The 24,331-nt window shown below is 38.1% G+C and overlaps 1 protein-coding gene across 1 annotated transcript; it reads right to left on the bottom strand.

Annotated features, from left to right (window-relative positions):
* Positions 1 to 12,382: 12,382 nt before the first annotated feature.
* On the bottom strand, positions 12,383 to 23,655 carry pih1d1 (PIH1 domain containing 1). Its single transcript, XM_041817037.1, has 11 exons — positions 23,520 to 23,655; positions 22,662 to 22,744; positions 20,804 to 20,861; positions 20,502 to 20,690; positions 17,420 to 17,481; positions 15,153 to 15,234; positions 14,973 to 15,069; positions 14,710 to 14,736; positions 14,412 to 14,490; positions 13,295 to 13,438; positions 12,383 to 12,493 (listed from the first exon to the last, which is right to left on the bottom strand). Exons 2-11 carry the CDS (start codon positions 22,740 to 22,742, stop codon positions 12,458 to 12,460), a joined length of 855 nt encoding a protein of 284 aa, XP_041672971.1. The 5' UTR covers positions 22,743 to 22,744; positions 23,520 to 23,655; the 3' UTR covers positions 12,383 to 12,457.
* Positions 23,656 to 24,331: the final 676 nt, after the last annotated feature.

Genomic DNA, 24,331 nt, shown 5'->3' with positions numbered 1-24,331 from the left:
GCGCAAATGGGTTTTCCAGATGGACAATGACCATAAACATACTGCCAAACTGGTTACAAAGTGGCTTAAGGATAACAAAGTCAGTGTTTTGGAGTGGCCATCACAAAGCCCTCTCAATCCCATTGAAAATTTATGGGCAGAGCTGAAAAGGCATGTGCGAGCAAGGCGGCCTACAAACTTGGCTCAGTTACACCAGTTCTGCCAGGAGGAATGGGCCAAAATTCCTGCAAACTATTGTGACAAGCTTGTGGAAGCATATCCAAAACATTTGACCCAAGTCATACAGTTTAAAGGCAATGCTACCAAATACTAATGAAATGTATGTAAACTTCTGACTCTCAAGAAAATAATAAAAAATTGTCTAAAAAATGATCTCTCTTATTATTCTGGCATTTAGCAAATAGAAATAATTTTGGTAATCCTAATTGACCAAAAACAGGAAAAGTTTGATCTGATTTAATGTTAGACGGTGAGAAAAAAAAGTTTATGTGCCTTTTTATATAGTGTATGTAAACTTCTGGTTTCAACTGTACATGATCGGAAGAAGCCAGAATAAACTCAGCCTTACGAAGGATCCAGTTTGGTTAGATTTGGTCATTAGTTCGCCAGGTGAGCCTAATTAAAGGGAAATTACTTAGGGGGGTTGTTCCACATTAAGCAAATCACAGGTTTAATACACATATGGGAAAAGAAGGATCTTTCTGCTGATAAAAAGTGTGACATAGTGCAGTATTTATCCAGAAAAATTATAAGATATTTGTACTGTGCAAGATTTGTGTGTGATTCAGAGTGCTGACAAGTTCATTCAGATGAAGGAATATTTAGGAAAGTTTCTGTAAAGCAAATTAATCGTATTAAGAGAGCAGCTGTGAAAATCCACTGATGAATAGTAAACAGGTATTTGAAGCTGCTGGTGCCACTGGAGTCCCAAGAACCTCTGGATGCAGGATCCTCCAGAGGCTTGCTGATGTGCATAAAACTATATTTTAGCCACTCCTAACCAATCCCCACAAGGAGAAACGGTTGCAGTGGGCTCATAAATATATAAAGACTAATTTCAAACTGTTTGATTCACTGATGAATGCTGTGCTACACTAGGTGGTCCAGATGGATTGAGTTCTGGATGGTTGGTGGATTGCTACTGTGTCCCAACAAGGCTGCAACATCAGCAAGGAGCTGGTGGAGTGATGTCTTGGGCTAGAATCATAGGAAGTGAGCTGGTAGGCCCCTTTAAGATGTCTGAAGGTGTCAGAGTGACCTCAGCAAAACATGTGGAGTTCCTAACTGCTATGGTTTAAAAAGAAGAACTGTGTCTTCTGAAGTAAAACCATACTGAGGCCTTGGCTGCTATGAGAATAAAGGGAGAAAAAATCACAGTGTGGCCACCATCATCCATTGATTTCGACCCTGTTGAGAACCTGTGGAGCATCCTATGAGGGTGGATGGCAGTTTACAAACTATGCATGGACTTACAAGTTCAATGGATGAGAGAGTTGTTAATGTGATATCAAATGTTAACATGGAATTTGATCTGTAAAAATGTTTTTGATTGAAACAGCTCTGATTTAAGAAAAATTACCCCCTCATGCAAATTTTTTTTTAAAAATTCTGTTTTCAGTCCTATAGAAACTACTGAATGTTTTAAAACTCTGCATAATAATTTGGAACACTGAATTTTAAATTATTTTGCAAAATAATGCCAATCATCATCAGTCATTTTGTTGCATAAAATCCAGATTACAATATAATTATTAAGGAATGAAAAATACTGACTGCCAATTACATGGACTACTGAGGAAGAAATAAACAAAAAAAGTATATGCACAATAATTTCCAACATAGTGTACATACTGTATATAATCCCTTAATGCCTCTACATAAATACACAAGTGGGTCATCAACAAAGAATCACATGTGGCTTTATTCTCCTGTGATTAATAACTGTGGAGACATAAAGTCAGACTCACACAACTAAGATTGTTCAGCTATAAATTGTTCCTCTGAGCTGCCATTGTCCTGGTGTCAAACCACCCACAGACAGACATACAGTGGCTGTGTGCTGACACCCTCCTGGCAGAGGACATGAGGAGATTGATGGAGCATCAACAGGTGAGAATGTGACGAGGGTTAAATGCACAAAGACCAGGATGGCTATTGTTTCTCTCACTTTCTAGTTTCCTAACTCTTCCCTCTCTTTGTTTCAGGCTCTCTCTGTTGACTTTTGTCCTCTCTCACCCTCTCTCCTAACCTGGCAAAGCAGATGGATTGGCCAGATTCCACATCTGTCATCATGCTATGCAATGGATATATGAAACAGTAAATCTGGCATGTCAGGCTACCTCTCTACTTCAATCCGGCAAATTAGAAGATTTATGTTCTAATACTAAACTTGTATGCTGATTGTTTGTAACTCATCAAAAAGACATTTCTCCTTAATTCTGACATTATATACTAATCTTACACTGATTAGTTAACATACAATTTCACAGTTTGACATCTGCAATGGGCAAATGATTAACCAAGTATACATGGCTTTAATTTTCTAGGAGTTTTTGAAAAAGCTCAAAGGCCCTTTTACAATGTGTGCACGATTATTACATTATGTGTATTGTTCTTAGATTTGTGGGATTTTTTCAAACAGGAAATTAATATGATAAGTAAAACTTAAAATATTTCAAATGTATTTTTCTGTTGTTTAATTCTGTACATATTTGACAAAGTCTGGAGATTACTGATGTCAAAATATCCCTTCAGAAAGTGCCATTAAAAGTTACTTCTTGACAGGGCAACAGTTAAAAATCCAACTCATAGTAGCAACAGATCAGATTGATTTTATGGCACAGAATACACAGTTATTCTCAGAAAATTTTCACAAGACAACTTACAAATGTTCTTATTCCAACCAACACCATTTTCAATGTTTAGTGTACACAGCATTGTTTTTTTTTTTACTTTTAAATATACTTCTAAGTACCGTACTATGACAATTCATGAATCCACCTTTGATGACTAAAGCACAAGGCCAATCTAAAATCTTTTTAAGACATATTTTTGGGCTTCTATGTGTACATTTAGATAAGAGAGTGGATAGTCAGAAACTGAGAGGAGTGAGAGAGAGAAGGGAATGACATATTGGAAAGGAGCCATAGGGCAGCAGCCTCTGTACGAGGAGTGCATACAAAACTGCTAGGCCAGCGCCCCTAAAAATCTGTTTTAAACAAAAAGTACATGTCACATCTATCTGGTATCCCTCCAGAGTCAAACCCTCCCATCAATCATTTTCTATCACTTTGTCATCAGGAAGAATTCAGAAGAATTTAGAGTGGCCCTGTGACTGCAGGGTCGAATTTACTGAGTCAGTAACTGTCATTAACAGCTTTGCGATCTCTCACTCCTGTGTTGTTGTGCCCTCTGCTATGGCAGACCCGGCAGCTAACCCCATCCAGGCACCATCAGTACTTTAATTATGGCATTCAAAGAAGTCAAGAATCTTCCATGCTCTGGAATCAATGTGGACTGGGCAGTTTAAGTCATTGCAGCTTTGACTACTTCATCCACCACTCTTCAGCTAAAAATGCTCTGCCCTGATGGACATATTGTGTTTGTTTGGTTAAAACTAAAGCTGGCAGATGATAAGCTCAGACAATAGTTGGGAATCCAGCTTTTTTAGCTCAGTCAAAGGTGCTCCAGTAAATTTCTGCCTCCACCAAAGAAACAGAGGAACTGAAAGTTAATCTTGGATAATGTTGTAGCTATGAGCTTATGAAGAGTTATTGCACAAATCTGCAGCTCATCTAAGCTTTACAGAGCTTTATAGCCTCATTAGTTATAGCTCACTGATTATCTAATAAGCAGCCAGTCTTTACTGCTTCATTTCATTGCAAACAGAAACACAAAAAGAGCTCTGGTATTTTCACAGTGCACTAGTAGCTCAAAATCAAACACAAACAGCTGCTGTTGAGCATATTTGAGCTTCAAAACTGGGGTAAAGGCCAAGGTGGATTCATGAGTTGGCTAGGGCTGCCACTGAAATTTGACTGTCAGACTTAAAACCCCAAACTATGATTGGCTTCTGCCCTGACAGAGATGTAATTCATGCCAAAACCAACAATTTGTGGTGTTTTACAACCAGTTGATGATGGCTTTGGTGTATTTCCTTCTCTAAGAACTTTAAAATGTGACTACTGAAACAGGCTGCATCTTACTTAGAGTTCTTTTTTGTATATATTTGGGCTTTTTATGCCTTTATTCAGAGAGGAGGACAGTGGATAAAATCAGAAACAGAGATGAGAAAGTGGGGGACAGACGTGCAGGACTGGACTTGAAAACAGGCCGCCTACATACATGGGGTGCAATCTAACCACTAGGCCACCTGAGCACCCCAAATACTTCTTAGTTCTTTACAAATTAATCTCATAAATTTATATATATGTTGCCACCCTCTTGTGTTGTTTTTGGAAGTTCTAAAAACATAAAAAGGAATTTAACATCATTCAAATATTTTAGTGTTAAAATAAGATTGGAGGGGACAGGAAGGGTAACTAAAAATAAATTTGTGTGAATTTGCAAACCTACTTTAGTCCTCTTGTGCATAACCAGATGGGTAAAACTTAGTCCAGAGTCTGGCTCCATAACTGATACCGATAAGGCAAATTTCTCACTAATATTTAGGGATATTTGACAGAATTTTACATACCTTGTTAGCTAGTAACTGCTTATTTGAAATTTACTCATTACCATAAAATGTCATGATATGTCAGTATTTTCATCTTGTTTCTGTTCAGGGTTCCTACATGCTTAAAAAAAACATCCAATTGAGACTTAAGACAAAATGTAAGATCTGAACTGAGAAAAACTGCACTTTTTTGCCATAACTGCCAAAATGTGTTGATTTCTGGCACATTTAATGCCTCTACTCTACCGATGCCTTATACTTTTAAGTATCATTAGCACATTTGAGCAGGTGTACTAAGGTGATTCTAGACTATGTACCTGTGAAAAAGCAAAATGGTCTTTGTGGGGGAAAACCTGTTCAAATACAGGTGGGCTGCATGGATTTTTAACTGGACAACCTGGTAGCCCAAATGTTAGAGAACTAGACTTGTGTTTTACATCCTTACAGAGTTTATTTAATCACAGTGAGCAAGATAAAAACAGAGAGGGGCCTGGGGGTCCCCCAGGAAATTCAGAACATCCAACAACACAGAGGCTGGCTAGAAAACAAAGAATGGATAAGAACATGTCCTGGTCAAAGTTCAACAAATTTAAGACCCCTCACTGATAAAAATCTGACTTTTTAAGATTTTTTAAGGCCTTAAAATTCAAGTGTGCACTTTGGGACTGTTTAAGACTTTTCAAGGATCTGCAGGAACCCTGTTGTTGCCATTAGGTAGCCACTAACTCAGCTGTTATACCATTAAAAATCCAGGTAATGTAAAATCTAATTAACATATAACTTCATCATGTTACAGAGACTTTAACTGACATTTTAACATGCTAATGAAACCAAGCTTGCTGCCACCTGTTTGTCAGTGTTTGCTCATCTAGATGATAGCCAGTTTAGTATCAATCAATTTCAAATAAAAAACATTTTGTATGTATTATATATCAGTATTTTGTTTGCACTAACAGTGGAGCACCAGTGGAGCAAAAGAGGAAGATAGGCCCCTAATCTTCATGGCACCATACTTTGACCAGAATTAGGCTATCTTAAACAGGTAGAGAAAGCGTTCACTCAGCCTATGTAGAGGTAAAAGACCTATAAATAAGTACAACAGGACCTAAAGATGGGTGATGTGGATAAAAGCTGCCCATTTGGAAAGAACGAGGGGATTTGGGGGAGTCAAGTGACAGGCTTGGACCCGAACAGGGTTAATTTTAGTCAAGGGCAAAGTGTGTGTATAGAGAATGGGTGGGCAACAAACCGTGTTGGAGAGAGAAAAGTTTGAGAACAAGCAGGTAAAAAAACCTAGCTACATAGCATGTTAAAACTTGACTGAAAAAAATGTTTTTTATTAAAGTTTTGTTGAACAATTTCTTTTTAAGTTATGGCAAAACAATGTGGGGGAATAGCTCTGATACTGCTTGGAGGAAAAATCCCCTGTAGAAATATTCAGCATGTTATTACCTCAGCCAGGGAGGTTATGTGATCGGCAGGGTTTGTTAGTTAGTTTGTTAGCAACATAACTCAAAAAGTTGTGGATGGATTTTGATGAAATTTTCAGGAAATATCAGAAATGGCATAAAGAAGAACTGATTTGATTTTGGGAGTGACCTGGATCACCGTCTGGATCCAAGATTTTTTAAAGGATTCTGTACTATTGGGAGATAGGGCTAATGGCAGAGGTCTGCGCTCTCCGAGTACTTTGCTAGTTAAAGGTGTGACACAATGAAAATGTCACACTAACAAGGCAACAATGGACAAGGGTTGCTAACCAGACGACAAACAGGGAACCTGACACTGACCTGATCTAGCGACTGTTAATGTTCCACATACACACATTACCAACTGCATAGATAACATTTGTGTATGCAGACAGCTGTTTAGTACCTTCTAAAGTTAGCTAGCCTGACCTCAGAGCGCTCACATCTCTGTATGTGGTTGGTAGGAAAAATGTGAAGGACAACAGGCGATGTAACCCCCACAACCCCAACCCCATCTACATACACACATATACACACAAACACCCACACACCCTCACACACAGACATAGTAAGTCCCAAACACCTACTTAGCTGTCAGATTTTGACATCTAGCTCTAAAGAAGGGTGCACTAGATTGTTAACTGTTATGGTGTTATCTCATTTTAAGTGCTTTTAAATAATGCCTACAGACAGTTTGGCACTATTTAGGCCCAGTTAAAAGGCCAGTTTTAAACCTTTTTTCTTTTTTTTAATATACAGTGTGTGAATTATAGCAGATAGATGATAAAACTGCCCAGATATTTAAGCAGAAGCTTGGCCAAGGTCTGCTTTAAAGGTTTTTCTTGTGGTATGGAAAATAAAATGTGTGCAAAACTTTGCAGAAATTGACCCTGAACTATTGTTGCGTATTCAGCGCTAGCAGTAAGAGATCAGAAATGAATTCTAGAGTGATAATGGTTATAAAGTTATTGGCATCACACCAGTTCACTCTGGATCGTCCACAGACATCACTGTGAATACTGGAGACTGTTAACTATCTAGATTAGTCCGTTTTATAAATGTTAATCTCAGTGTAGTGAACTCTGTGTTCACTTAGAAATCATCGCTTAAAACTTTAATTTTTGTGCCTTCTTTCAACAACAATGTTACTTCAGTCTATTTACAATGATTGTGTTATTCACCTTAATGCATTACAACTTATTTGGATTTTTGTTCTTCTTAAAGTTCACATATATGTCTCTCATCACCACTAAGTATTTCCATGTCTGCCTGTGAGGCTCCTTGTAACCATGATTTGAAATTAAATGATTAAAAACATATTTTCCAACAACCTGTATTGTCATAGTGCAGTGGTTCCCAAAGTGGGCTCTGTCTGGACCCCAGGGGGGTGTCACGAGACACTTGGTCAGGGTGTGTGATGCTCTCCAAAAAAGCAAAGAGAAATTTAAAACAATTTGAAGTGGTATATTTTATCCATTATTGTAAAAAAAAAAAACTTAAATGAGTTGAATTTGAAATAAAACAATAGTTATGAAGTGATATGTGTGCTTAAATGTTCTTAATGTTATCAAGAACGCCTCCATAGGTAGATTTATATGTTTTAACATCTTCTGGGCCTGTCTGGCCCTGTTATTCAGGGGGGTTACTGCCTGAAAAGTTTGTGAACCCTGTTAGAGTACAGATTTAAGTTTTCAAAAGACACACAATGGAATGCAAGTGGGTATTAAAGAGCTATGTTGTAATTTTGCATAAAATTACAGGATTTTTTTTGTCTTTTTGGTGTTCTTCTTGAATCATGTATTGCTTAAGAAAGATGATAATTTGACCCCTTGGGTTATTTGTGTTATATTCTAGATTTTTGTTTTAAAGATCCAGTGCATTCAGAGATGACACTCAATATTTGCATCATTTTATAGAACCAATGCCCAGAAAAAGCAAATGCAAAAATAAAGCTCAGCAGACACAATATGTATTGCTAAAAATCCTGATAGGAGATGGTTGAAATTTTTTTAAAACAGGTTTAATTTTTTTCAAGCCTGAGCATCCTCATTCAAAAAAACAAGCAGATTCAATGCAGTGTTTTGTCTACATGAAACTCAAGATAAATTTACAAGAAAAAATTCTGCCTTGAAAACATCTTTATATAGTTGGTTATAATTCAGGCAGTTGTCATCCTATGAGAAAAAACTGTGAGGAACCACGTTAAAGGACAGACAGACAGACGTACCTGTATGGAGGTATCACCGGTCACAAACGGAGACAGACAGAGGGACAGTGACAGAGGGAGCTTTATACAGAGAGGTGTGTGTGCATGAATGCTGTGAGAATGACTGTCCAAGCATACAATACAAGAATAACTGTGAGTATGTGTGCACAAATGTTGATTTGAGTGTGTGTTTGTGTGTGGTTAGGGCCGGGAGCCACAGGTGGATTAAGCAGAGGCAGAAAGATAAGCACCTCGTAGGATTAGAGAGAACATAGGGATGACCTCACCGGACAAATGGAGGGGTGCATCAAGGCAGGCGGAGAGGGGGATGACAAAATAAAGAGGGAGGGGAGGTGCGACTGATGGAGGGAGAGACAGCTGGCAGGGAGAGAGAGGACAGAGGAGAAGCTATTTGTTAAAAGACAATGATAGCGTTTTATTCTTTAACACAAACTAAAAACCTGTGAGAAGAATGATGAAACAAAAAGATAAGTATAAAAAGACTGATTCCACTTTCATGTCTAGAGTAAATATAAAGTTACAGCGAGAAGCCAGCTACCTAAGAAATCAGTCTTCAATATCTTAAAAGTATGGAGGCCCTAAAAGGACAAGCATATATTATTTTACAGAAAAGTTTTGGTTGTTATCCAGAAATCTGGCCTTATTTTTCTGCCAATAACAATCAGGTAAGTTTCAATGGTTTCCTCAATACCTTGAGAAAAATATCAAAAGAAGCCTCTGTTGTTAGGGGACAACAAAATATAACCTATGGATATGAATCTGCTTTCACATAAAAGCTGAATATTATAGAAACAGACTATTTACATTTTCCCTTGCAAATAGTATATAGACATATATAATAAAGACATGTAGAAAAACTATCAGCTGTGCTTACTGAATTTGTATTCATTTGTACAATCACTGCAAACCATCAAAGGAGCTTTCATTCAGTGTTGAAAGAATCACTAAAAGAAAAAACCTCCATACTAAGTTTTCAAGGGATCCTTCTGATAACATTTGGCCATTTGTTTAATTGTTCTTATAAAATTGTCTATTAGTAAGGCCTTTATACACAAATCTAAATTGTCCATGATTTTGTAAATGGAAAAAATAACTGTATGGTATTTTGGGAATCATGATTCACTTTTATGTGCCTTTTTTCAGTTACCTAAGTTTAAACCTTAAACCTTTTCAAAGGTTAAGATATTTTTTGTTTTATTTGGAAAACAACCAGGAATGCCGTGAGATAATTTGTCTGAAATGCTGCTTACCGCAAGCAAAAATTATTCATCCCTTTTGATGTTTTACCTTTTCACTGATATCAAACATGAACCATGGCCAACATAATTTGGCTTTTTGACAGATAAGATAAAAAACTTAAATATCAAATTGAAAACAGATTTCTACAAAGTAATGCCAATTAGAAAATATATGTAATGTGAAATAACTGACTACATAACTACTCACCCCCTCAATTCTGTATTCAGTAGATGCATCTTTGGTTGCAATCACAGCACTGAGTCTGTGTGGACAGGTCTCAATCAGGCTTGCGCATCTGGACACTGCTATTTTACTCTAATCTTCTTTGCAAAACTGAACAAACTCTGTAAAGTTGCATGGGGATCAGGTGTGAACAGCCTTTTTCAAGTCCAGCCACAATCTATTGGATTGAGGTCTGGGTTTTGACTCGGCCACTCCATTCACTTTGTAGTCTTTAAACCATTTCTGTGTAGCTTTTGCCGTATGCTTCTGGTCATTGTCGTGTTGGAAAATAAATCTCCTCCCAAGACATACTGTAGTTCTCTTGCAATATGATTTTCCTCCAGGATTTTCCTCCATTTTGCCTCATTCATTTTACCCTCTACCCTTACAAGTCTTTCAGAACTGGTGCAGAGAAGCATCCCCACAGAATGATGCTGCCACCACCCCACGTCACTGTGGGGATGATGTGTTTGTGGTGGTGTGTGGTTGATGGTGTCTGCAAAATAAAGCATCTGTTCTGAAGGCCAAAAAGGACCATTTTGATCTCATCAGAACAAAGAACTTTCATCCACTTGACCAAGGAGTCTCTCACATCCTTTGGCAAAGTTGAGATTTAATTTCTTCAACAGTTGATTTCTCTTTCCCCCTCTCCCATAAAGCTTTGACTGGTGAAGAACCTGGGGAACAGTTGTTGTATGCAGTCTCTCCCATCTCGGTCTCCTTTCGCAGTCACTCAGTTTTTCAGGATGGCCTGATCTAGGCAGATTTACATATGTCCCATATTCCTTTCATTTCTTGATGATGGATTTAACGGAACTCTGGGGTATGTTCAGGACCCTGGGAATTTTTTTGTATCTATCTCCTGATTTATACTTCTCATTAACCTTTTCTCTGAGCCACTTTTCTGAGTGTTTTTTTCTACATGGTGTAATGGTAGCCAGGAATACTGATTATTTGACCTTCCAGACAAAGGTGTCTTCATAATACAATCAGTTGAGCATTTTGATAGGCACTGTATGTATATATTATTTAAGAATGCCTATGGGAAAAATGAACAGCATTTTTTTTCTGGACCCACTAGAGAGTAGAGTGAGTCGAACAGATGTGGATGCTCAGCAACAATAGGAGGAGGAGAGAGACAAAGGAGAAGTGAGGGAGGGGCCAAACACACAGTGGGATGGTCAGAAGCAGATCCAGAAATAGAAGGCTTACTGCTTCACTCGTTCGTTTTTTTCCATGAAAGGGGAGGTTTCTTGTTCACTGGAAGAGCTCAACATAGAAGAGACCACAGGAAAAGTAACCGCACTTTATCACTGACTGATCCTCGTTTTGGCTACAGTGCATCCGGATTGGATTGTGGAGGTCACTGAGCTGGCTTTGTAGCCCTACCAATCTTTTAAAGAGATAGAACAGAACTAAAATGGTTCTTTGATTATGAATATATCAATTTACTGACAACATAAATTATTAAAGTGGGGGTGTTATGCCTTTTTCAAGGCTTTACACCATCTCTCTGATACCCACGTAGTAGCTTTACATGGTTTACAGCTCAAAAAACTCCTCATGTTTCTCACACTGGCGTCCTGAAAAACCCTTATTTTAACCTCTGAAACGCTTCATTTTCGCTGCTGTCTGTTTACCCCCCCCCCCCCCGACCTGCTTTCCTCCAATTGCTGCAGCAGGACTCAATGTTTTGTGCCCGCCCCTCCAATATGACTATGTTGTTATGCTAGCAGTTGTAAACTTTGAATGAACCGGTCCGACTGAGTAAAATATGGCAAATTTTGATATACGTCCATACGTGACCCAGAGTCTGATCCTGATAGTTTGGAGAGAGAGGGGGAAGAAAACCAGCAGCAGCGAAGGATAGAGCAGGACGTATCTGTTTGGTAGATTGTTTAATTAATGTATTACTAAATGGCTAAATGGCTAAAAGGCCTTGTGGGGGCGGTCGGTTCCGCTTTGCCTGCAGCACGGACAAACCACGAACCAGTCAGGAGATCCTATTGCAATGACCTCATCAGTTCGCTCCATCGAAATCTCGTCTCAGGAAGATCTCGGAGGGATTTTCAATGAACCGTTTTCATCAGTTTACATGCCCATTTCAAGATTACTGCCACATATGTTTATCTTGCGGTTTGAAAATTTGCATACCTGGAGTATGGACACCCAATATTCTGACTTTATATTTATGTTTTAAAAATTTGAAAAGTATAATACCCCCTCTTTAAATACAGCATCACAGAATAAGAATCTTAATTTCAGTGAAGACTGTGACATTATTGTGCTTCTGTAAGACTGTAGGTTTCTGGTGATTTTTGCACTTTTTGTGGACAAAGCAGTTTGTCTGAACCCTTTGCATATTTTGTCCTGTATGAGTTGTGTAACAGACAGCTGGTTCACTTGTTCTCGTGTTGCCTGACAGAATTTACATGCACCAAAAACTACTGTTCAGAAACAGCCAATGAAATAGTTTGAATGTTGAGTCCAACTTTAAGATATCTAACCCAGCTGGTGCTGTTTTGGAGCAACACATGAAGTAAGAGAGACTTTATAAATATATTTTTATTATTGGTACACTGTGTTTGAACAAGACAAAAACAACAGAACATTACTTTAGTAATTTTATGAAGACACCACAGGCATAGTGACTGTAAGGATCTGTAAAAAAACACAGAAAAAAGAAATTTGTTAAGATTTATAACATGTATCGGGATAGTGTTTGCTCATCATTTGGAGGAGTCTGTAGATTAAAATCATATTGTGCTACGTTCTAACAGTGCATCGTGTAATTCAAAGAGAAGACAGACTTATTTTGAAAGAGGCCACTCAGTATTTCATTAAGAAACACTTCTAACATGTTCTTAATAGGTTTGAATGAAATGTTGGGCATATTTTGTGTTTCATATTAAGGTTAAACAGCTATTGTAGTGGTGGGTTTAGCAGCTTGGCTTTAGTTTCTTTCTCAGATATGCTCTCATAGAGGGAATGCATCGTTTACAATCTTTTATGAATACATTTGTTGTAGTGTGTGTTAAATCTGCGTGTTGTTATTGCTATGATTTAGAGCTTCTGTTAATGCATTGAGCTACTTTTTCTGAACATCTGTCAAAAAATGAGTGTCTGTGGATCTCCTTGCCATGCTTTAGCATCTTGTTCTGATAACACTTGCTGGTACATGTGACACTGGGATTTGAAAAAAGTACAGGCATGTGTTTATGCAAATTCATATTGTATTTATTTCTTTAATCTATTTTATGAGACCCCTAACAGGACAAGAGGTGTAGAAAATTGATGGATATCTTCTTTATTTCTTTAAAGAATGATTCATTTGAATATTTCTTTATAGTCTGTATATGTAATTCAGCACAAAATAGGGGCAGGTCCACCTGATTTGAAGTGTGTTGATATGATACAAAAGAGGCGATGTCACAGTAAAGGCCATGTTTTTGTGCTGTTTACCTGAGTTCTGATGTTGTACTGTGCCACACTTTTTTCCTGGTTGATTAGGAATGGGTGGAAGATGTCGAGATAAAATAGTGATGGCCGAGCTGACAACACCAGTCGATCCTCGCCGACATCCAGAACCAGAGAGCGAGAAGAGAGCTGCACAGGAGATAAGTTCATATCTCTGAAATCGGTGATGGACTTGAAAATGATGTGATATTTAAAATGTGACGATATTTAACTTCCACTGAAGAAGAACTTGGTCTGACTATTTTTTACCTGTGTTCCATCCTGTGATGGTTGACTGTGAGAGAACTTTATTGAAATGTACCACTGTCTGGTTATCTGGGTTATAGAGGAAAGATTCAATCTGCTTCCATTAAATAAGACACCTTTCACTACCATGACAAGAAAAATTGATGAAGAGCAGCTTGGATATTCAAGATGCCATACTGATACAGCAGTTATCAATCAGGGACACTTGCTCAGCCTGTGCTGATCATGTTTATATGCAGCAGACAGCCAACACCACTTAAGTATTGTTTTGATGCAGTGTAATTATGCCATGCCTTATCAAATAGCTGTTAATACTCCAGACAAGCTCACTGTTCCTTCCCAGTATCTATGTAAAATTTTCAAACAAAATCTGTGAGGGTCAAACTTTTTTTTATATATATTTATTTTGGGGTTTTTTTGCCTTTATTTGAGAGATAGGATAGTGGATAGAGTAGAAACAGGGATGAGAGAGTGGGGAACGACATGGTGAAAGAGACACAAGCCGGACCTCAGCATGGGGCGTCATCTAACCACTTGTTTATTTACCACTTATTTCTCACAGTTTTCAGATTATTTAAATACTTATTTAAATATGAATAACATATGTACTATATCATTAATTATTTCTATACTGTTTACTATTTCTTTTAAAAAAGCTTACTCAGAGAAATGCCTCATCAGTTTTCATTGTACCTTTGTATATTGATGATAAAAATAACTGATTTGTGTGTTGTCTTTAGCTAAGCAACCCACTGTAGTAACACCACTTACTACAGTATGATTTACCTTTCAGTGTTATATTTCCCTCAATGGCCAGTAAGGTTGGCATTAATGTGATAATAAATGTTTGTCTCACCACCCCAGGGAGCTTGATCTCTGCGATGAGGTACTCTGGATCACCAACAGGGGGCTCCACAAGCAAAGTGAACTCAGGTCTGGAGAGTCGGGGGGGTGGGGTAGTAAAAGAGAGAAGAAGAAGTTATGTTATTAGAATTAAGAAAATACTGAACTCAAATACATACAGTGAGGAAAATACCCCAGATAAATAAAAAAAAAAAAACACCCAGAGGACCACAGAAAAAGTGTGAACATGTTCAGCACAAGCCACAAATTTTTTGCATAAAAAAAAATTGGGCAGAACAGAGGAGCTTTACCTTCTAGCTGTAGCAGTGACGCTCTCCCTGTAGAAAAACAGCAGGACACAACTAATGAGCTCATATATCCTCAGCTCACAAGACAACAGCACCAGTTTACCCAATGTGAATGAACACATCTCAGCCCCTGAAGGTTGTGAAGACATCTGATGAAACTCCTGCAGCAACCATGATCAAACAGGAATCTTTTGCTTTGAACATTTTAGTGCAGCACTGTTGAAAACTACGATCAAGCTAATGCTCAAACCCTGAGAGAGACGTACTGAGGCTGCAGCTCCTGAATCACTGGCCTGCTTTTCGTCCGGATGTTCTGCTCGCTGACAGAACCCAAAAACTTTCTGTTTTTGAGCACCTTCCAGTCTGAGGAAAGATAGAAATAAAACCATATGAAAGACTGCTACCAACATGGGAGAGGCTATGCTAAAACAGACACAGATGCCTACCTCTACTTAGTTCCAGACTGTATTTGTTCTCCAAACCCTCCAAAGATACTAGAATTACAAACTGCTGAAAGAGGGGATCCTTCTGCAACACATGAACACATTCCTTATTGTTACTTTGCAATCTGTTCTCACACTTACTGTAAAATCATCAGGCTTTGAAAAAATGTTAAAAAGTGGCAAAAATGGGTTTAACAGGTGAAAAAGATAAGGGACATGTGGGTTAAAAGTGGAAACATGGCCAGATAAAGTAAAAAAATGGGTTACAATTGGCAAAACAGGTGAAAAATGTTGAAAAGCAGTTAAAAGGTGGCAAAAAGAACCAAATAAGGTAGTAAGAAGGGGTTAAAAATGGACAAAGGTGAGTTAAAAGTGTAAAAATGGACTAAAGTTGAAAAAAGTGGCAAAAATAAGTGAAAACAGTGGTGAAAGCAGTTAAAAGGTGGCACAAAAATACTTTTAAGGTATAAAATGAGGGAAGTTTTAGCCAGGGCGCTAGCACCAAGGCTGATCCAACACACGTGCATTGATATCCTCATCAAATCAGGAGGCTAGTCAATTCTGTGGGCAGCCCTGGTCCAATTACTCTACTCATTTCTACGGTGGCCCTGAAGGCCAATACAAAATAAATATTTCAAAAGCGCAAAATATATTTCAGAAAACACAAAAACATTTCACAAAACACAAAACATTTCACAATACACAACATTTCACCGATCGCAAAATACATTTCACAATACACAAAAACATTTCACCGATCGCAAAATACATTTCACAAAACACAAAAACATTTCACAAAACACAAAAACATTTCACAATACACAAACATTTCACAAAACACAAAAACATTTCATCGATCGCAAAATACATTTCACAATACACAAATACATTTCACAAAACACAAAAACATTTCACAAAACACAAAAACATTTCACAATACACAAACATTTCACAAAACACAAAAACATTTCACCGATCGCAAAATACAGTTCACGAAACCGGAAAGGGTAGGACCATGGTACTTGTTTGTGATTGGCTAAACCCATGTCTGTCCGGCATCAGTCATTTATCATTTCCTGTTTACACTTCTTACCGCAATAGCCGAGCGAGCGCGAAATTTCAAGTGTCTACCGGCATGGAAGAGGAACTTGAGTTGATAGCGGAATACTTCAACAAGGGAAATACATATAGTGTGATTCTTGATATGCTCTCCTCGTATCATGACATACACATTTCAATTGGAACCCTAAAATCGCGTTTAAAGTGTCGTGCCAAAAGAAGTACCCCCGGTAGGATTTGTATCCCCCTGCCGCCTTTGCCGAAGGAGCTGACTATCGACTATCAGGCGTAGATTTCGCCTCAGTGAATAAAAATGACAATAAAAGAATGTATAAAGCAGAAGATTAGTTTTGATCATCTGTTTTATTCATCATTATCGTGTTTTTGTCGGTAATATCTTATAAATTAAGATCTTTTAAGTAAACGTTTTGATACTGCAGCTTGGTGCACACTCATTACGCTGAACTGAGAACGCATCTTTTTCCTCCTGCGTCCTGTCATTGTATTTTGGCGGCGTGTTGGTCATCAAATCTGGGTCCACGCTGCTGTACATGAGTAACAGACATATTTTCTTCATAACTTTTATCGTCTTCTATTAGTGCTTTTTAGCGTCAAGCTGCTGACATGCACTATACACTTCCCACTTCCGCCTTGAGGTATTTCAAAATAAAGGTCCTGCATAGCCATATCACTGAATATTAACTTGTCTATTGACCAGTCTGAACAAGATTTATGTACAGAGAGATCAATTTCAGACCATTTATTTCAACACATCGTCCACTTCAACTACATCCCACTCTAAACAAGTGTGTCACAGTGTAAAGAACTGTAAAATGTTTTTATGTATTGTGAAATGTTTTTGTGTTTTGTGAAATGTTTTTGTGTATTGTGAAATGTTTTTGTGTTTTGTGAAATGTTTTTGTGTATTGTGAAATGTTTTTGTGTTTTCTGAAATATATTTTGCGCTTTTGAAATATTTATTTCGTATTGGCCTTCAGGGCCACCGTACATTTCTTCCAGTGACAGGAAGAAAACAGGCAGTTGCACTGCATCAAAGTACAAACTATATTCCTCTGTGAACAGAGCCTAAATAATGTCAGCATTAGGTTAAAAGAGTACCTGCAGATGGGTATCACTACTGATCCTCTTCTGATCATCATCACTTAATATTGCAGTAAATCATATGGATGAAAACACACATCAGTACAAACCTGGCACTTCTGGAAGAACTCCTGGTTGACGACTACATCATATGCTGTGCAACCCTGAGAACCTGAAACAGGGAAAAGTTTCTATTCAATCAAACAGGAGCTTCTTTGTAAAATGAAATGTTGACTGCAGTCCGAAACTGCATGTTGTATTTCAAAAGAACAAGAGGCTCTTGGGGCGGAAAGACTTTCAAGACTTTCAATAATTTCCACCTGATGCTGCTGCAAAATATTTATTGTGAACCAACTTTTTAAAAGACAGAGTAGTCCTGGCTCTCAAACACATAGTGTGAAAGTAAACATACTAGGGCATCAAATCATAAACACTGTGTGATAAAAATGCATTGAAACCACAGGATGTAAACTCCTGTGCTTGAGATGTGATGCAGCAGTAGCTTTGCAGATATGCTTTAAATGACAACATTTCCTGTTAAGAAAGATGCCTCAAAGAATGTGCATTTGTATGCAGCTTTGCAGCTTTCACTGCTCATTCTCAAAGGCAAGAAATATGATTCTAGACTCAAATTTAAATTTCAACGGGCCCATCAATCTAACTATTTTTTCTTTTCCCCCCAATAAAATAAACATTGCTAGAGTCAGAGGAACATGCCAGCAAGACTTTCAAAATCTTACATGCCTTTTATTCAGTTAAGTATCCAAATTAACTGTGATACTTCTCAATACTGCACTGGAATGACATTCTCTTTTATTCTTACCTTTAACAGTATTGAAAAGTGAAACAGCTTACAATAAAATAGCCCTATATTTTCTACTGAAAGCAGCTGCAAGCAAAAGTTAGACAGACAGAAAGAGAGCTACTGTAGCTGAATTAAAAGAAAGAGTGCCTTTATAGGAAAAAGGGCAGAGAAGCTGAGAGATTAGATGTTATTTTATGATTGTTCTATGGTGGCCACTCTTTAAAGATCCACTAAGCAAGCCAAGACCTTCACAAAAACATGCAGATGGTCTGTTCATAAGGTGCTCAAAACAAGCTGCTCTGCAACTTCAGTGTGTTTAAAACCAAGCTGCACAATTCCTGACATAAACTGCAAAATAACACCACAATACTTCAGTTCTTAAGTCCATTCACTGATAGACAACTCATAAGATAATTCATTAAAAATGTCTCCACTCTTAACTACTTTTTTCTATGGCTCAGCAGCAAAACACACCTCTGACACGCCTGTGAATTCTGACCCTAAAAACATCTTGGCTGGGCCAACTTGCCGTCCCAAGATTCTCAGAAGAAGCTCACAAAAAGTTGACAAGTTCCAGCTTTAGCCTTGGAAAAATGATGTCAACAGATGTCCACTTGAAGCACTTAATCTGTGATATGTCTGCTTAATGGAGATCTCCGTCAAAAAACAATCTTTTGAAAAATGATAAAGACAGAGATAAAAAAAGAATAAGGTCAGTCCTTTTTAACAGGTTTTCAGTGGAGCAGAAAGGGTGTTAATGGATACCAATTTCCCAAAAATTACAGTAATGGCAGAGGAATTTGTCTGTGCATGACTCTATAGCCTGCGGCAATCTCAACCTGAAGATCAACATCATGACAGAGAACCTGAACCCACAGGCCTTCACAAACATGTGTTAGCACAGAGCTTTAATGTACTCTCCAGTTTAAAATCCTATTTTATTACTCTTGATCCCTTGCTCCTACAGTCACATGTGGTGTAAAAATGTGAATGGATGAGTATAAATGGGATAAGTTAAAGCTGATGGCCACACAACACTGCGTTCCAAATTATTATGCAAATTATATTTATTTTTTTATTTTCCAAAATAGTCGATGCAAATGACAGTCAGTAGAATTTTCAAGTCATCTAATGTCAGAGCATAATTCGAACCTCCCAATGATACCCCCCCCCCCCCCACACACACACACAAAAAAACCTGTTCCAAATTATTATACACAACAGAGTTTCAAAACATTTGAAACTTTGTTGGTCCCTGTATGGCCAAAGAGAGAGTTATGTCTGCATCCCAGGCATTGGGACAGTTTGCGGCTGAGTGTGAAGTAGTGGGGAGGAGAGTCAGCACCTCCAAATACGAGTTCATGGTTCTCTGCCGGAAAATGGTGGATTGCCCCCTACAGGTGGGGACTGTGTCTTTGCCTCAAGTGAAAGGGTTTAAGTATCTCGGGTCTTGTTCACGAGTGAGGGTAAAAGGAAGCATGAGATTGACAGGTGGATTGGCACAGCATCAGCAGTACTGCGGGTGTTGTGCTGTTGAGCTGAGATACAAAGTTCTCAATTTAATGGTCAATCTACCTCCCAACCTTCACCTCTGTGTAATGACTGAAAGAATGAGATCGTAGATACAAGAGGCCAAAATGGGTTTCTCCGGGGGGTGGCTGGGCTCAGCCTTAGCGATAGGTTAAAGAGCTCAGACATCTGGAGGGGGCTAGGAGTAGAGCTGCTGCTCCTTTGCATCAAAGGAGCCAGTTGAGGTGGTTCAGGCGTCTGATCATGATACCTCCTGGTCGCCTCCCCGTGGAAGTATTCTGGGCATGTCCATCTGGGAGCAGACCTTGGGGAAGACCCAGAATATGGTGGAGAAATGACATATCCTGTCTGGTCTTGGGATGTCTCGGGACCCCCCAGAAGGAGTTGGAAAGTATCACTGGGGAAAGAGATGTCTGGGTGGACTTGCTTAGCCTGCTGCCCCTGCGCCCAGCCCAGATAAGCGGAAGAAGATGGGTAACTGCTCTCCAAGCTCAAGTCCAATAACCATTTTACCTTTCTATTTGTTTCACTGACTAACCAAACAGGACAATTTACTCTTAGATACAAAACTCATCTGTAATTTGACTGGCTTCCAAGGAAACTTAATTCCACTGACAGATTTTCAATGAGCACAGTGACAAAGATTGCTCTTGTAACTCATGGGTCTGTTTCCCTTCACAGTGGATAATAAGGTCAAATTTGCAATCAAGCATGATGGAAGGAAAATGAATAAAGGAAATGGAAGACTTTTGATATCAATAATAGTAAGCAAGGATAAGTTTACACGAGGATAACCGAATAAAGTCATAACAATGTGAATCACTTTAAAAATAGCATCTTTGGCTTCAGTCACTTACTGTTGTCTACTTCTGTGTGTGGCTCGCCTAGACTCATGGGAACTCTGAAGCCACTGGGATCTTCTGATTGAAGCAGCTCTACAAGCTCCTCTCTGGAAAGCTCTGGAGGCTGTGGGACTGAATGTGACTGACAGATGTTAACAAAGACCTTCCTTTTGTCTGCCTCGGAGACAGTCTTGACACATATGCCTATGAGGGGATGGGAAAGAAGGAAAAGACCAACATTAGAAATACAACAAAAATCCTGTTCATGTATCCCAAACATGAAGATCTGACCTAACTCGTCTCATGTAGAGTCTTACCAGGAAGTGGCCGAATAACTTTGGAGTCTGGGTTTTCAGTCTGCATCTGTCCCATTGTCTGGATAAAACACAGTCTATTAGGGCTCAATCATAGATGCAGACACACTGCATCATATCAAACATGAGCTAAAAGTTCAGTTATCTCAAAAAGGAAAAGACTTTTTAGCTTAAAGCCTTTTTTCTTCATGTTAAAGAGTGAAGCATGTAAGTTCATATTAAAAACTGGTTAGGAAATCTTCACCCTGCTCTCTTTTTGGACAATTTGTCAAAAACCAAACCATTCACACAACAGAAGATCATAATGACCCCTTTTATCACTGATACAGGAAGTAATACCCTGTCATAAGTGTTTATTTTGTCTAATTTACCTATGGAAGCAAACAAAAATGAAACAATAAATGTTGGGAAGTCTCCTTTATACAGTATTATTTATTTTATGATCATGTTAAGAAAAGCTTTACTAAGAACCAGTAACGTTAACACTGATTTTTTTAAGTGATGTATTGTACTAAAGACAAACATGACAGATTTAACTGTAATATTTGCATTGTTTAATCTGAGGAGGCCTAAAACACCAGACCAGCTGATGAAATCTAATCTATCAGCTGACTCACATGCTTTGACATCTGTTTGCTTGTGTATGGTAAATATGGAGCTATATAAAGCTACATGTAAAAATAAATAAATACATAAGAGCTGTATGGAGCTTCACTTCAAACTATCTAAATTTCACAGTAAAACAAATGAATCATTCAAAAACCAGTGGCGACTGAGTAGGGATAGAAAAACTGTTCCTCTCTTTATTCTGTTTCATTTGAATTTATTTTAATTTCATTTGATATTCATTTGATAACTGATTCTCACTTTAACTTAACCTCCTTTCTCAATTACAAACCTTTAAGATGGTGTTTTCCTCAGTGCATACTCAGTCCGTAGGTTCCTGTTCTTATAGTGTCTTATTTATGGTGTATTTTGCCAACATTATGTATGGATTGTGGGGTGGTGGGTGGGTTAGAGGGGTGTGTGGGTGGGCTAGGGTCATATTTCCTTTTATTTATTTGTCTGTTTGTAAAGCACTTTGTGCTACATTGTTTTGTATGAAAGGGGCTATAAAAATAAAGTTTTACTGATTGACTGATGCCATTATACGATGATTAAATGTTAAACCTTTAGGGTGGTTATTGTGATTTGACTTTTAGTATGGTATGATCAGTAGCTTATGATGAAGCATCAAAATTTTACCTTGTGATTTCAAAGAAAAGCTTTATGACTTGTAGTAATGAGTCAGTTTGCTACCTATAACGCTCCTAACTTTTTCCTGACTTTGGTGTCTGTTAAATTAGGATATTAATATGCAGATATGTACAAATAAATCCAACTGATGGCAATATCGAGATTGAAATCCAAATTTAGTCAAAATTTTAGACCTAAAACCTCTGTCCTTAACACACACAACTGAAAGTTTAAGGAAAACAAATTAACACATTTCATTTCTCAAAACACACTTGTGTAAGGAATGATGATGAATTAAGAGAAAGACTTCAGCTGACTTAGGTCTGTTGTTCCAGCCTAAAACTACACTCGGTTATTTGTTCATAAAGCCAATATTTACAGCTGATGTTGGCAGTTTTATATAGCCAAAATATTGGTTGTAAATGCTTTCAGAAAATTTCATATTCACCAATACCAATAATTAATCTTTTAAGCTTATATCTGCTTATATATCATACATCCCTGGTCAAAACACCATGTTTTATTTTTTTTCTATCCCCTGATTGTCACTTGTTAACACTGTGGTTGCTTTAAGCAAAATTTAAGTATTACTGCATTAATCAAAGCCACTACAGTACAGTATTACCTGTAAAAGCAGCTGTTGATACAGCTCCTCTTGCTGCTGTAACTCCAGCTCAGAGTTGAGGAGGGAGGAGTCTGTTGTCATGGCTTAAGAAAGGCAGTCAATTATTGTAACCACAACATACAGAGAGTAATACAGTGTGTTTTAAAAGTAAGTTAGAAATCAAATAATATGTGACAACATATTGACTGAGGTGACTTTCATATTTAATTGGTAATACTGTTTGATCACCAAATTCCCAGTTGAGTGCTCCTTTTAAAGGCTCACATTCTTCATTATTCACAGATGAGGACAACAGATGACTACTTTCAGCATAAACTGCATTACAAAGTTTAATGTGAAACAGCAAAGTCAGAGACTTCAACACCTAAAGCTTATGAAATTATTTCATCGCATGTGAAATTTGCTCCTCAGACTGGATATCTGTGGCTTGATCTAAAGCATAGTTACAACAATAATAATGTCAAAGGACTAACTTATACACTTGTGATTTCAGAAGCTGGGTACAGAGAAGGACCCTGATTTAGACATGATAGGATACACTTTTTAAATGACTGAGTCAACCTTAAACATTAAACAAATTAACTCCTCTCCACATGAATACACAAGTCTTAGTGTAGAGTTATCTGAAGTTATATTTTAGCGAATAGAAAACATATCCTTAGTACCTAAAACAATCTTAAAGTGGTGGTGAAACCCTTTGGCTTTATTGCTTTAAAATGAAAAATAATAAGTATTAGCATAATGTTAGCGTCAACTCTTCAGCAAGAAAAACGAACGGAGTCGCTATTTTGATGTCAAACTACTTGTCTTTTTCCTGAGTGCATCTCCTGTTTGCTGAAAGGGTAAAAACGAGTTTACCTTATCACTGAACTTGAGAAACGCTTAGCTGAGAAACGGAGATGCTCAACCCAACACAACAGCAGCACGCTACTTCCTCCTCTTTCTTCTTCGTTGGATGGATTTGATGATGGCTGGCATTCAAAAAGTCGCATTACTGCCAACTACTGGAGCTCCGGAGGATGCCGCTCACAACAGCTCTTCGCGTTCCCAAAATGTCAGCAGAGAAAGAAGTTAAGGAGTTTAAAGCCAAAAGGCTTACAACTTTGTCCTTTCCGACCTCTCAGTCCTCACGGTTTCATTAGGGTTCTAACCCCCGGAGGGGGTAGAACCCTATTGTTTTCCTGCCGGTTTATTAGGGTTCTAACCCCGAAGGGGTAGAACCCTATTGTTTTCCTGCCGGTTTATTATTATTTCCGTTCTGCCGCTTGAGCTAAAATTCCCGTGAGCTGGAATGAGCTAGAAAGCTGAAACTTGGCCAAAACATTGGAAATGATGTGCAGCAACTTTCCATAAATCATGAGCCCGGTCAGCCACATGGTGGCGCTACAATTAAGGCCTAAAATCTTTTTTTTGGGAAGGCCACGCCCCTCACACCGTGAGTCCGATTGACTTGAAAATCGGCCCACAGATGCAGCTCAATGTGCTCTACAAAAAAGCCAATTGGACCCCTAAAGTCCGCCTAATTAGATTTTTTGCTAATTAGCATAATTTGAAAAACAGTCAAATGAATAGAAGTCGGGAAATATTTACCCTATCAGCACCAAATTTGGCACATGGCCTCAGGGGACAAAAGGTCAAATTTCTATTATCGATGAGCCTGATCCGTTCAA

This window comes from Cheilinus undulatus, linkage group 21, assembly GCF_018320785.1.
Source record: "Cheilinus undulatus linkage group 21, ASM1832078v1, whole genome shotgun sequence".
Classification (NCBI taxonomy): domain Eukaryota; kingdom Metazoa; phylum Chordata; class Actinopteri; order Labriformes; family Labridae; genus Cheilinus; species Cheilinus undulatus.
The sequence above is the reverse complement of the archived record's forward strand: the minus strand, read 5'-3'. Positions and strand labels throughout refer to the sequence as shown.

Excerpts from the sequence above, each read along its gene's own strand:
- pih1d1 (XM_041817037.1), bottom strand. The coding sequence starts at position 22,742 with ATGACAACAGACTCCTCCCTCCTCAACTCTGAGCTGGAGTTACAGCAG. Across the intron at positions 20,862-22,661 it reads ATCAACAGCTGCTTTTACAG|ACAATGGGACAGATGCAGAC; the intron begins GTAATACTGTAC and ends TGTTTTATCCAG. Across the intron at positions 12,494-13,294 it reads AGTACAACATCAGAACTCAG|ATCCTTACAGTCACTATGCC; the intron begins GTAAACAGCACA and ends GTTTTTTTACAG.